At 34.3% G+C, this 15,190-nt stretch overlaps 2 protein-coding genes and 1 long non-coding RNA gene across 3 annotated transcripts in view; 2 read left to right on the forward strand and 1 right to left on the reverse strand.

The window, feature by feature from the left end:
* The window catches only part of LOC129791576 (breast cancer anti-estrogen resistance protein 1), a 58,308-nt gene that overhangs the window by 27,867 nt on the left and 15,251 nt on the right, over nt 1-15,190 (reverse strand). The window lies entirely within an intron of this gene.
* LOC129791648 (uncharacterized) lies at nt 7,374-9,421 on the forward strand. The gene is made up of 3 exons (XR_008750732.1): nt 7,374-7,402; nt 8,870-9,237; nt 9,308-9,421. It is a non-coding gene; the product is annotated as an uncharacterized LOC129791648 (long non-coding RNA).
* LOC129791632 (uncharacterized) lies at nt 12,500-13,303 on the forward strand. Its single transcript, XM_055829872.1, has 2 exons — nt 12,500-12,893; nt 12,957-13,303. Exons 1-2 carry the CDS (start codon nt 12,563-12,565, stop codon nt 13,181-13,183), a joined length of 558 nt encoding a protein of 185 aa, XP_055685847.1. The 5' UTR covers nt 12,500-12,562; the 3' UTR covers nt 13,184-13,303.

A 15,190-nucleotide genomic window follows, 5' to 3' on the forward strand; every position in this document is an offset into this window, starting at 1 on the left:
AGATTAAGTCTCGATTAGTTCGTTTCATAAACTAGGCTTAAGTTTTTTTTAAGCTCAACTTTAGTTTTTTTCCAAACTAAACTTTAGGTTTTTAAAGTCGGACTTTGAGGATGAATTCAGTCCCAAATTCAGACAAACTTTAAAAAAGTCTATTTATAAAAAAAACTTAAGTCTGGCCCTAAAAATTAAAGATTAGTTTAAATAGAACACTGAGATCTAGCTTAAAAAATTTAAGCTTAGCCTAAAAAACGAAAGTTTGATTTAGGCAAACTTAATTCTAGCCTAAAAATCTTTGGCCTAAAGCTTTGCCTAATAAACTTAGGTGTTCATAGAAAACCTAAACCTAGCTTGAAAAATCAAAACCTAGTTTAGGAAAACTTAGACCTGCGACTTTAGAAACTTCATTTGAGCTTATTAATGAATTTCTCGTAATTTTTGGAGAGAGTTTGTGAAAATTTATAAAAATCTTCAGAGCAAAACATATAATTATGATAAAATCTATCATGTCAGATTTTTTTTTCACCTTAATAACACTGCTACTGCAAAAGCGCAAGTTTGCCTCTTTTTTTTGCTTTCTCGTGGCACTCACAAAAAAAAAGATGAGTTGATTGGCCAAAGAGGAAAATGAGTAAAAATTACAACAACTACATACAGTGAGAAAGATTTTGTCGAGGAAGAAACAAGAAGAGTTTTGGAGGAGAAAAAAAATCCAAAGACGCCTTCCAAGTCTCAACGACCTTCAAGCTGCAAATTACAGTAATGAAGCCAATTGGATTTTATGGGTAATTTTCGGTGTGATCGCAGTTTTGCGCAATGCTTTTGTGCACATGGCAGAAAGAGATCCAAGACAATCGGTGTTGAATTGATTTGCCCATTTGACGATCATTGATCCCAATTTTTCCGCACATCAATGATCATTGATATGCAAAATAATCACGCTGATCTTCTGCCCGGATCGTCCATGTGGAAAATGCTGCAACATTTGGACAATTGTCCTCGATCAAATTGCAGAAAGGAGGTGCAATAAATTTGCATATTGCGCAATAAGCGTCTGCAGTTGCGAATTGCAACTTTATTGCCATTTATTGCTAATCCCCCAACGGTGGGATTTTTTTTGTTATTTTCGCTTTGTATGAACCATATGCGCCAAACACCCCCTATTCATGCAAATAACACCCCCTCCATCCCTATATGAACAAATATTGTCGCAGCAGGGCGGCAGGGTATGTGAGGAGATATTTAAAACTTTCCTGGAATTCCCATTTTGTGTAATGGAGTGTCAAGTTGTGGAAAAATTCTGCAAACGTTGTCTCGAAAAATTCCACGAGGAATACTGAATCAATTCCTCACAGAGTGCGAACATTGTGGCCTAGTCGGAGTGAATGAAGCTAAGAGATTTAAAGGAGAAGAAGTAGGTGGAAGTTGATTGCAAGTCCGTAAAGGCAGTGAGGCACAGGGTTGTAATAAGGATGGTTTCTTTAGCAAGTTTATCTAGAAATATTGGAAGATAAGTTTATTAGAGATTTAATGTTGACTTAAAGTTCCTTAAGTTTTATAATAAAAGTGCTTCTAATTGAAAAAAAAATCATTAATTACTATAATGCTTGACTTCATTGTAAAGAAAACGAGCTTAGATCAATTTCTTCGTGACCAGCTTTATTAGTTTGGATTTTATTCGGTTTTACGCCTTCAAGTTGTGAGAATTGTGGAACCTTTAGGCGTTGACGTGTTGTCAGTGAATTAAATTTAAATTATTCAAAATTAATCAATGGCTTTTGATAAGTAAGAGGCCCATTATTGAGGGAGAACGAGGTGTATTAACGAATCTTACCCTTAAAAGTAACGACCACGCCGCAATTCGATTGATTTGTGGCAATTATCTCTAAATTGAGCATCACAGTGAAATACCCGAATATGCTTCAGTAAATTTCCATCGTATTTCACTGGAACCAAGGCAATTAGTTTTCGATGATCGCTCTTATTTTTATGAATGAATTTCGTAAATTCTCTTTGAATTAAAACAGTAATTTACTAACGACTCCAACTCGCTAAATTCACAAGTAGAAGAACTTTAGCTTCTGAATGAAATGCCAAGAATAGTTTGAGGAAACGTAACAACGTTTGTTTGCCTTTCACGTGGCTCAATGTATTTTTTTTTGCTACTGAACACTCAAGAATCGTTAAATAGCCAAATGAGTTCCATTTTGGCCATTTTTGGCGTATTTAAGACACTGAGTGAGCCACTCAAAAATTCCCATAGTTGTTGGAACAAACACCCAAAAAAAGACAAACATGCTGAATCTTTTTTTATGGCATTTCAATTGCTTCTCAGAATCCAATGATCGTCCGCTCCTTCTGCTAAGACTCAGGATGGGCAGTGAGTTTTTTTTAGAGGGATGACAGATTCATGATGCAAATAATGGGGGTTGGAATGAGGTAGTTTATGGAATCTCAAGAGGAGATAAATATGTTGTGAGGATTGAAGATCTTTCGATGGTTGCGCAAAAACACTTTGCGGCACTTTTCTTGCACCATGAAGCATAACATGCAGCCCAGAAATCCCGTTTTATGCTGAAAGGGTATCCATTCCCGTCACACATTCGAGAGGTTTTTTTCTATACTTGCACTGAGGGCTTCTTTGCTGGCTCTTTTTTTTACTTTTCCCATTCGCAAGTAAAAGAAGATGGAATGGTCGGAGAAGATGAGAAATAAGACACCACACAGCTATTACATGAGAAGAAGGAGGAAGAACAAAAAAAGAAAAGAATTTGGATTTGGCAAAAAATGCGCCTTCCTCAGAGCACGACCTTCAAGCTGCAAATTGAGCCACGATTTTTTTTCTCAAATTACATGGCGCAAGAACTTGCTTAATGGTTTGAATGCTTTGAACGATGTTTTATTGATTTTATTTATTTAAAGATTCTTTCAGTGACCTGATGAAGGGATAAAATTTACACGAACTATTAAGGAAAATTGTATTAGAAGCCGACGTAAAACGTGAATTGTAATTTTTGGAAAATTTTACTTTTCCCCCGCTTTGGACGCTGACCGGGGGAAAAGTAAAATTTTCCAAAAATTACTATTAAGGAAAATTCATAAAAAATACACCAAAATCCAAAGGAGGATCAGCTATAAACCGGAAGGATTTCATTCGGAAAAACGACTGGAAAAATCGAAGCAATAAATTTAATTTTCATGCAATCTCACTCAATGCAATCACGTAGAGAAGAAAAATAAGATGACGTAAGTTTGAGTAAATTTAATAATGTTTCAGTTGAATACAACACGAAAATGCAAATATCTGTTCTTGACGACAGAGAAATAAATTCCTCATTGTCACGGGAGTTGAGGAAAATACAGGTATATCGTCAAAGGTAAACACACACGGGAGCAACGACAATTGAAAGTTTTGCCACAGAACATTGCTGAAGACGAGAGATAATTCTCAATGCATTGATAATGGGTATGCTGTGGAAGCACTGAAAGTACGAGGGTACATGATCAATTTTAATTAGACCCCGAGCTCCAGTGCTAATTACGTACAGCCTCTGAGAGGAAGGTGGGGGGAATACACCCTTCGAAGCCTCCCTAATTGATGTCTTCCATCAATTAATTTACCTTCTTTTTTTTCCTTCCCGCAATCTCTCTCCACACACAGGCAATTTCCCCATTGAATTTGCTGTGTGTGGGCTGGGGCAATTACACGAGGAATCACATGGCAAGATTCCAAAATTGGTATGGGGAGATATGTGAGAAAATTGGGCAGACAAACATCAAACAACCACCCTATGTTGGAGTGGAGGCTGTTGATTTAAGTGGGAACATCCTCCATTCTATACTCTTCTCTTTTGAACCAACATTTTCCACGATTTTAAGTGAATTTTTGGGAGTAAATAAAATCTCTTGTCTTTTTTTATATATAAAATATATAATTTTACAATTTGAAAAATATACCTACCTATAAGTTGTTGGTTAATTTTCATGAATTTCCCCAAAATTGAGTCAAATAGGTCCAATTAAAGAGTCAATCAGATTTGACCTGATATTGACCAATAATTGATAAATACTAGATCAATCAGTTGACTGACTCAATTGATTTACCAATTTTTGGTCAATATTTGATCAATCTGTTTGATTCAATCATACTTGAGTATTTGTTGGCACAATCAATTTGTTTACTGTGTAGGTAAGTATTTCGATCATATGGAAAGAAGTCACTTTAAATAAATTTACTTCTTTCTCCCCTCCATAAGGACTGTCTTGATATTTGTTAACACTTGCGACATTCTCCTTAACTAATAAACACGATTAGCATACCGGGAGAAGTGGAGTCTTTGTTGTTCAATTTCAAGAAGTCACAACATTGAGACTAAGAGAATTCCGGAGGTGAGGTACTAATTGAATTGGCACCTCTTAGCCATCCGTTTGGATAGGAATCGTCTCGGACAATCCTCACGACAATTGGAATGGTTTTTACCATTCGTTTGTGATTTTTCAGCTGCAACGCCACAAAGAATCCACACACACAAGCCCCCCTCGAGAGAAATTCAAATTAAAAGCCCCATAAATATTCATAGCTACTGCACCACAGAATTTTAGGAATTTAAAATGGTAATTCAGAATTTGTGTAGCTTGAAAGCTCGCGTCGTTTTGCAGTCAAACCTCACCGACGAATTTAATCTACATGCGGTCGCTATTTTAATTAAAATTATCCAATTTTTGGGATGTGCCTAAATGACTCTTGTGCAAATTTTGTAGCAGACTTCCCCGAGTGTTTGCCCATTTAAAGGGTTGAAGAGCTTTTTTTTTTCTTTATTTACAATGCAAACCTCGACTATTTAATTTGCACATTAGAGTTGGAAAGTTTTCCTCTTTTTACTCACAGGGAATTATTGTTGAAAAAGAACTCAATTTAATTGAATTTAATTAATCTAATTGCAAATAGTTTATTATGCTAGAATTTATAACAACCAGGCGCCTCCATTGTTAACAAAAAGAAATCTTTTTAAAATTGAAATAGAATTTTAAATTGACTCTATTTTACTTTATTTTTGTAGCTAGATATGTACATAATGTACTCTGAAATTGGCTCGAGCTTTTGAAATTTCTTGCTCATGCATATTTGCAGAACATTCAACAAAAACCCATTTGGAATGCTATTTGCATTTCATCTTCTTTATATGCCAGTGAGTGTGCAAATGGCCCAGGCAAAAGAAGACACCAAATTGATTTAACAAGAAAATTACAGGACGGTAACTTTTGGGCAATTTCGTAAATTCCATTCTCTCGATTAGAGAAGTTTTGAATATTTTTTTTTCTTTCCATTTCCATTCTTTCCTTGAGAATTGATTTTCTTGCCGTTGAACTGAAAACGTTCTCCTGCTAGCACTCTTGTGGTGGTTTGGAAAACACGGTGGTGGAGTCTATTTTCACACATAATTTGCATAATAGTCACTCCTTGAGTCATTTGTGGTTTGCCTGATGGCGTCACTTTTAACCCAATGGACTCCCTTCGTTTAATGATTCGATGTGGGTACAATTTATAGGGAGCTAAAGTGAAAGAGTTTCCCTTTACGTGGAACACACCTATATGGGGAACCCGAAAAAAACAGGTGAAATGCAAACATAGGTAAAACATGAAGGGTGTTTTGTTAAATTACTTCAGATTTTGGTTTTGATTAAAGGTAAAATGAATGTTGGCATAAGAATTGCGAGAATAAAATTTTCGTATATATGAGAGAATGGTCTGTAAGAGTTTTTAAACCAATAATTGTAGAGAAAAAATTTTATTGAACCTTTTTGATTAATTTCTTTAAAAAAAAAAGTTTGTATCGATATTTGTCAAAGTTTGTTAAAGAATATTAACCCTTAAGCGTATACACATGAAATATAACAAAAGTATGTCCTTTCATCGCGATATTTATTCTGTCGATGCTTTTAAATAATATTTCTCATTTAAGAACGTTTTATTTGATCTAATTTACGTGAATTCAACTCATTTATAACCTGAAAAAAATAAATAAATTCATTAATATTCCAAAAAAGAATGTATCAAGTTTAGACCAACGTATGACTCATAGAATGTGAAAAGGTTAATTTGGAGTTTGCCAATATTTTTAGATTATTGCTTTTAAAATATTTGTAAAAGAATAAAAATAAAATTTGTGCAAACATTGACAAACCCAAATACAAACTATTTTTTCAAAGACGGCTGCCCTACGACACCCTATTGTAAATTAAAATATTTCTTAAAGAAAACTCAAGGAAAAATTCTTTAGAAAGAATTCACAAAAATTTACCTCCCAAAGGCAATTTTTGCAATTTCCGCCGCACCTTTACAACTCCTGCATATTTTACTCGAACAAAATTGCCCTGAGATTCCTTATCGTTTGGCTTAAATTTGATGCCGTTGTTGATAAATATTTTTGTGGGAATTGAGTGGGAAATGTTTTAACAAAACAAACCTCATTTTGCATGCAAATACTCTGTGCTGATGGACATACTCAGAACACTTTGCTACGGATTAATATTGCTTCCATTTCCCTTCCCACAAGAGACATGAAAATCCTCGCTTTCTCACAAGAGATTTCTCCTACTTGATGGAATATTGTTTTGGAAAATGAGAAGAGAATTAATTCTATTTTATTGATCTTTACTTAAAGAAGTTAAACATCGTCCATTGATATTCGTTTTGAGTCACGATTTGTTGTAATTGTAATGCAGGAGTTGTGTTTCACATCCAAAACTATAAAGGCATTAAATTTAATTTGGATTCCATTGCATTTGAGGAATAAATCGAAGGCATAGAGAATTCGCATTAAACTCCATTAAAATGTTTCCAAAATGAAGAATAATGTCGAAATAATATAGAGAAAACAGAGAGAATTTTATTTAGTGAAAATGCCAAAAGTATGTGGCATGCGACAGAGAATTTAAATTTAAACTACACGCGGAGGTTGATAAGAAAAGTTTTGTTGCAGAGGGTTGAAGAGATTTATGTTGTGTATGTTTATCTAAATTTCATGCCACACTTTTTTCTTCACCCATGGTGTGAAATTTACAAGATTCCCCTCTGTCTGGTACGTTAAAACTCTCTCCCTTGTCTGCCACTCCGCATAGGATGGCACCGATGTCTAGAAAACGCCACACAGTGCTGATAGAGTTTCCAGACAATTTAATAAAATAACACACACAGACTGTGTTGATATAAATTGAGAAATGTGATACAACCCTCTCTCTTCAGTGGCTAAACTCCCTTGCACTTTTGCAACATCACGAAGAACTTTCATTTCCTCCATCTTTACCAGACTTTTCCACCTTTTTTTTTCACCTAAAGTACCGCCAGTTATTTTTATGTTCTGCGCTCATCATAGTTTATGTGTTAATTTTTTTTACCAGAGCGGTGAGTAGTGAGTGCTATTAGTGTGAAAATTCATAAAATATATAGAGGGAACGTGAGCGATTGTGGGTCACAAGCGATAACACCTACTCCGTGATAAGCAAATTTATGTTCTTAGTTAGATAAAATTTGATGGCCGAGAAAATTCACAAAGACTTTGACGGGTGTTTGTAACATTTCAAATCTTATCGTTCAATGTGATTATAAGGGGTATTTAACTGTTTTTTAACATTTTTTTCAACATTATGAAGGCGCTGAGTGAAAATCCTCATTAAAAATCTTTTCGTACAATTTGTGAATTATAAGAGTTTATGTATTCTATTAAAAATCTTAAGGATTTTGACAGTTTGTTTCTTTCTTAAAATCTTTTTTTTAAAGAAAATTATACCTTCAAGGCTCCAGGACTCTTAGGATCGTTCTGGCTATTGTATAAAACAACACATTATCAAAATCATAAAAAGAAATTTTAAAGTTGTTAGAAGTCAAAAGATTTTTGACAAAACCGACTCCAAGAAGTCAATTTTTGTGACAATTTAAAAAGCAATTCAGGACTATTAGCAAGAAATTAAGTCAGAATTTTCTAATCTATTCTGTATTGTAAACCGTATACTAAATTCTGATCCTTAAAGCTTTTTGAAAAATTTAAAATAATTAGAAACTCGAATATTGATTTTAAAATTTCGAATAATAGCAATTATTCCGTTACTTAAACGCCCCTTTGTAAAAAAATTATCAATTTATTATCTTTCTGTCAGGAAATATGTAAAGTTAAAATTAACTTTACCTTCTATTCTTTACTATCTTGCTATTTTAGCAAGATCTGTCAAAACTACATAATAATTCAACCATAAACATTATGTATTATGATTGTGTGAAGAATAAAGAACTGTATTGCATAAGAAATTTGATAAGAGATTAAATAACGAATGACGTTCCCAGATTTCTTAACATTTTACCGTATTATAATAAAATTTTTATAGGCTCTTATAAAAATTTATTTTTTTGTTTCAATCTTTGAAAGTTAATTAATTCCAGTAATAATGTCTTAAATTTGGAATTAAATAAAAGTTAAACTTACATTGTAACAAGCACAAGCACTCAATATTCTACGTTGTTGACATTTTGAGAAGCATACCTGAAATAAAAGAGAGAATAAAGGTTAATTCGAATGCATATTTTCAAATTGAAAAAATAATTTTAAATTCTCTTAAAAATATTTTTTTAACCCATTCAAGCCTTTTTGGGCAATTTCATGTAGCTTTGACAAAAATGCTCGTAAATGTTGTCATTCACATTGCTCAAAGTAAATCGATATTTTTGGTATGAATGCGTCAATGTAAATATTTCCTGTTGGGTCATGTAAGCCTTATCATACGCTAAACGTAAATAGATAGTATCATGGTTTTACGCATTTTCCCTCTGTGCATGATTTAACATTCATGTTCTCAATAACATAAATTCAATGCACAGATTTATTGCCGTGTAGAGAGCATTGAAAAAGATTAGTTGGGAAAGAGCAGCGAAGAATCGGAAGAGTCTCAACCGCAAATAAATAGATCTTACCGGGGCGAAATAAGAGGGAATTTTGAGGGCATGAATTAGCATAAATGAGGTGCATCTCCGTCAACCAAACGCCACGATCGCAACCCATTGAAGTCATTGAAGAATTGATGGGAGCCGCGCGCAATGGAGGGCTCTAAATTGATGTCGACCACCATAAATGGGCGTCTTTGTGCGCCACAATTACATCAAAATGATTGCATAATTGGCCACAGACGATCTCTCTCTCATCCAGGGTACAACATGAGAGACAATAAATCCATCGAGTGCGCTTACAGGTAAGTACCACAGCAATGGAATGTGATGCTGCGTTGTGAATTTGAATGATTTGAATTTAATTTCGTGTAGGGCCTTAGCAACGAGTCAGCACATCTCGGGCTTCCGTGGGTAATATTTTGGCGCCATTGTCCCGTGGAAATCTCAATCAAGACCCTCAAATGGAACTCTGTTGATGATTGGATGAAGGAGGCATCAAACAGAAGAGAAATAATTAAACGAAAATTTCTGATAATGCCATGAATAAATTTTCTTCTCACAAATTAGCTCTAATACGACGCATTCACACCAAAAATTCCTCTTTTAAACTCGCCTTCCCGCCATCTAATCAGCATTTCCACCCATTTGAAAGAAAAGGGACTTAATTACAACACAGAAAATTATCTTTATATAATAAAATATTCTGTTGAACTTTTCGGAGAAAATTTTACGACATTCACGCATTATTTAACGACACAGACTTTTGATAAAATTACTTATCAATGCGGGAGCCTGTCTGTGACAGCTTATTGAAATTTATCGAAGTCCCAACAGTGAAAGCCACTCAAATTGGACGCAATTTCAATATTAGAAATGCCTCTTCAGTCGTCCCAATATGTCTCTGTGAGGAATTTGAAACTCCCTCCACCCACCTTCTACTTTTACATCATCTCCTTTAAATTCCATTATAGGAGAATTCACTTGAGAAAGTAAATGAAAAACAGTGGCGTAAGTTGTAGGATGGGTAAAAGGATCGCTTTTCATTAGAGGAAACTCCTTATTTTATTTAAAGGAGGTACGCATTAACTTTGAAGAGGATCAAAAAGAATAATGAAATTGATTAGATATGGATTGGTGAAAAGTATTTGCCCTAAAATGTAAACTATGACGTCATGATAAATAGCTGTTTGTTTTTTTTTTTGTTGTATGTAAGATAGCTTAGACTGAGGAGTTGAGAAGTATTAAATTCAAGCCGTTAAAATGTTAAATTTAAGCTTAATAAGTCATTCGGATTTTAGTCTGAATGAGGCTCAGATTGATAAGAAAAAGCTTTAGAAATACTAAAAAAGAACTAAATTCTACCTGAAAAAGTAATTTTGTTTTTATTCAGTTTTTAGAAAGGGATGTAAATGAAATATTCAAATCACCAGAAATATTCGGATTATTCGCCAAAAAATTCAAAATATTCAACAGAGAAGTATTCCTTAGTTTCTTTTTCTTTTATTCCTTCAAAAAATTATGCATATTCTGATTAATTTCTTGAGTGAGTTTGTCCCCGTGAAAAGCGAATAAACTCCTTTTCTTATTTTTTTTTTCAATTTATTCATTGATATTTCTTCACGTTTCTTCTAGTTAAATACTTTATTTTATTTTTACATTTTACGCAATATCTTTCCTTACTATCTTTAGTGAGTTTCCAAGCAATATTTGCACCATATGCTTTGCTTTTCTTGAAGATATTTGCTTTTTTTTTCGGGAAAGGGTGTCCTTTGAACTTGTCCGACATTGTACCCAAAAGGGAGGAGAAGCTACAAATTCCTCACAGAATATTTTATGAGGAGGTGTCGTCTCATTTTTCTTCACTTTTGAGCACTTTGAATTTCTTCTCTCAAAAGAAAAGGAAAAGATCTCAAATCACTCGATTTATCTTATGCGCTCACAAGTGTTGATTCGAAATCTCAATTTAACTCCCAACAATTGAGCCTCCATTGCACAGCTCTATTCTTCTCACAATTAATAGAGTCTTCATGGGGTTTTTTGTGTTATCTCTTAATGAAAAATCACTCATGGCAGCATGAGATAGAGAAATTCTCTGCATTTCCTCAATTTATTTTACCCACATTTTCAACAGAATATGCAAGAAGAGTGCCAAATGGTGCTCATTTTTTCCTTGACAGTTTACTTCACGATTTTGTCCATGTCAGTGTCGCTTTGACCCCTTTGGGGAGGTGCTTTTTGCACATTCAAATTGTGTACGTTATCATTGCTCTTTTACCAAGAATGCTGCTTGCACTTAAAGAGCACAGCATAAAGTTAAGAGGCTCCTCAGCACAGAGGTGCATGAAATGTAAAATTTGCATTACAGACACATTGCATTTGATGACTGTTTCACCCAATCGTGCCCATATAAATTCCACACACACTGCACTTGAGATAAAGCTTCTTGAGAGATGGGAACAAGTTTTCTTCTATACGGACTCGGCGAGAGCCTCAATAAAATACTCATTATTCTGTTTGTCTCTCCGTGGCTCCGTAAGGATGGAACGAAAAACGTTGTATAATGAGGCGTCAGAATGAATGACGATCGAAAGATTCCAATTGAGATCAATTGATGCTTCCATGGGGATAATAAATCAAAATTTTATTGTTCCTACAGAAGTGGTATGTCCTTCAGTGTGCTATATAATCGGCGTTTTAAAATTCTTATGTAAAGGGTCAGTCACTATGAAATAGTTTTCATGATGAATAATCCTCAATTTTTGCCTTCAAATGTTTTAGGCGATCTATTTGAATTTTCATCAATTTAGGAAAATTAAAAAAAATAAACTTGAGCCAAATATTAGAACTTAAATTTCATTAGAAATGTTTTAAAATAAGATTTAATTTAGTGAAAATTTAATGTAATTTTAATAGATTTCTAATGAAAGTCTGGTTCTAATATTTAGCACAAGTCCTTCTTATATTTTAAATAAATTATCCTGAAAAAATGAACCCCATCCTTTTTGAGCAAAGTAAAATGAGCCCTTGTAAGAATAAAAATAATTCTGCGAATTTTAGAAGTAATTATGATTTCAGCATGAAGATCACAGATTTGTCCAATAAAATTGTTTAGAAAAATCAATTTCTCGAAAGAATTTCGAAACTTCTTCAAATGGGCAAATCCGCATGAATTCTTGGAGAGAATTTCTAAGATTTTAGTTACTGATATATCTCTTTTCTTGACCAAAAAATTATGTATTATACTTCTTGACATCTTACTTAGCGGCTTTTTATTCTTTCCCAATTCTCTCTGTAATTTATGATTATTGGGTGATACCAGAACACATGTTGATCTGTTTTATGCTTTATTGTTGAAACGTTCTTCACACACAAAGAAATTATTGAAGCATAAATTAATATGTAATAGGAGGGAGCCCTTTGAAATGCATTCAAAACTTCTGGCTTATGAGGATATCTCCCGAGAAATCCTCGTAGTCGTTAATTTTGAATTAAAAAAAAATTTCCTCAAAAGCAAAACGGGGGAAAAACCTTTGAAATCAAAGCAATGACAGAACGTGGAGATAAGTGAACAATTGCAGTTGAATTAAGGAGCTCGTGAGTGCTTGAGAAAAATTAAGAAAATTCACAATGAAGACCGTCTTTGTGCTCGGAATCTTAATCAGTGGACTTCTGATGACCTGTGGACGAAGCGTGAAGGATAGAGGGATCAATGCGACCATTGAGATGGAACCGGGCTCCACTATGGGGGCGATTTCTAGTGAAGGTCCGGAAGATTACGTCACTGAATCTACAATGAAGGTCTTCACGGAAGAACAAGAGACTCAATTAATTTCTGGTTCTCCTACGGAGGGAAATAGCCAGAATAAATTGATTGAGAAGGAATCCCTAGCTCAGGAGCCCCCAGAGGGAAATGATGCCGCCAAGGATGATGGTGCTACTGATGGAAAAAATGCAGAAGGTAAAAATTGTCAATTTCTTCAATAAAAATCCGCATAAATTAATGAAATTTCCATTCATTTAGGGGAAAATGCAACGGAAGCTGTAAAGGAAACTGCCACGGAAAATGCAGCTGAATCTGCAACAGAAACGACAACGAAAACTGTTAGGAAGGTCCTAAATGATGATTCGGACTCTAAGGACACACCGAAAGATACCCCATCTACCAGGAATCACGCCATAAAGGGCTCATTTCTGAATCTTCTCAACTTTGTCCTCATCATTGCTTCCGGATGCGCTCTCTTGCAGTAAATTTCATCCAAAAAATTAATCAAATAATTCTTTAAGTAATTTAATTTAAAAAAAAATGAATTCCCAGCTTCTTGTCAAGAGATGAATTTTTTTGAATAAAAATTCCTGTTTTTTTTCCAATTTATTACTTTGCACACAAACATTCCATCACTTCTTCAGCCGCAATCTTCTCCTCAACATGATACGACCTTCAATGGCGCCAGACGCACTTTCGTCCCCACCAGACTATTAATTTTTCGCCATCACGGTTGACAAGGAGAAAATCATACAATATGAGTGAATACTTCAATTGCAAATTGGTGAAAGTGGACGTGCAATGGAGTAATGAATGCCAGGCAATTTACAGGATTAGTGCGGAAGCCGCGGAGAAAAAAGATTTCCCTCCAAGTCATGAGGATTGATTTTATAACTAATCTATGAGGGATTGATCAAGTAAAATTGCCTGCCGGCTCAGTGGAGGGTTAATTAATTTCTGTCGAGATCATCCGTCGAGATTGAGCGGCCCCGGAAGGCGCACAACTTCTTCGCGAGATCACCGTGAGATCATTTTCATGTTCTGTTACTCCACGCCGGGTTTGTTGATTAGAATTATCATTGAGAAGCCGTCCAAAGAGCATATTGCCAGATGTTGGAAATTTTCATTGCGAATTCAGCACGTAATTGTAAATTGAAGACAATGTTGTTAATTATAATGGCCAAAGCCTCGAGAATGGAAATGAGAAAAGTATGGGAAAAGTATTGAATTTCCACTAAATTAATTAATGATGATTTTATTTCAATTTGATTTCTTTAATTAATTATTTCTTGGAATGGAAATCGATTTAAAGGGAAAAATCTTATAATTTAGCACAACTTTTTACTTCAAGAAGAACTTCATTCAAAAGATTTTTTCTCATCTTTGACAAAAAAAAATGGGAAAATCACTTAAAATCTTCACTTCAATTTATCCTCAAGAATTCCCTCAAAACCCTTGAGCTATACACACCAGCTTAAATGACAAATTGTATTCACTTTCCATACCAATCTCAACGTCCATTTAGCAGAGAGATTTGCCAGAAGAGAAGAGGAAATTAGCGATGAAACAGGATAAATTTAAAATAATTTGCATTTCTTGCGGGGAAATGGAGTTGAAGCACGTTTGTGTCGTAAAAGAGATTCATTTTGATGTGTAAGAAAGTCGCAAGACGCGCTATCACAAAACTTTACACAAAACCCCAAAAAAGGTGCAAAAGAGTTATCATGCTACGCAGTGTACGCGGTCAGAATTAAGAAGGATGTCTCATGAAATATTTCTTGTTTGTTTGCGTAGTTTTTGTCATCCACGGAGTAAGAAAATTCTTAAGAGAAGACTTGAACAATACAGCTATGAATTATGGGCGGGAAAATATTCTTTGTTTTGTGATTTAGGAAATTTCTGCACGTCTTGTGAAAGAGCCTTCTGCCGCAAATGGAGGGAGTTTTGAAATTCATGGATTTAATTGTCCTTAAGGGAGGATTCATCCCAACTAAGGGTTCTTTTTAGTAATAAGAAGAAAGTTCTGTCTCATTAATTGTGCGAAAGCTTATATGGTTATAGCCGCACATGTCGTAAATGGTGAACTTTTATAGATACAGTGTGGCCACATAGGACAGCTTTTAGTTCAAGTTTGAGCTTAAAAGGGACACAAAGAATTTCATGTACAGGATATTGAAATAATTTCTTAGTTTTTTGCTGATTTTGCTGTAAATTAATTCACAAATATCTATAAATTTTAATAATTTCTTCGATTTTATTCGATTGATTTTTGAATATTTAATAGGAAAAATCCAAGGAAAAAGGCTAACAGATTGATCGCTAAAATGGTTGGGAAGAGTTAAGAATTTTGTATGAATTTAGAGATTAATAATTGCTTTATGGGTGAAGCGTTTTAACTTTAACCCATTTAGTCCAAGAGAAATATCTAAAATGGATTATTATTGTCGATTTATTTGATTTTAGAGGAGAATTTCTCAACCATAAAACGTCTT

Source organism: Lutzomyia longipalpis, chromosome 3 (genome assembly GCF_024334085.1).
Source record: "Lutzomyia longipalpis isolate SR_M1_2022 chromosome 3, ASM2433408v1".
NCBI classification, from domain to species: domain Eukaryota; kingdom Metazoa; phylum Arthropoda; class Insecta; order Diptera; family Psychodidae; genus Lutzomyia; species Lutzomyia longipalpis.

Coding starts and splice junctions, on each gene's coding strand:
- LOC129791632 (XM_055829872.1), top strand. CDS start 12,563: ATGAAGACCGTCTTTGTGCTCGGAATCTTAATCAGTGGACTTCTGATG. Junction 12,894..12,956: donor TGATGGAAAAAATGCAGAAG/GTAAAAATTGTC, acceptor CCATTCATTTAG/GGGAAAATGCAACGGAAGCT.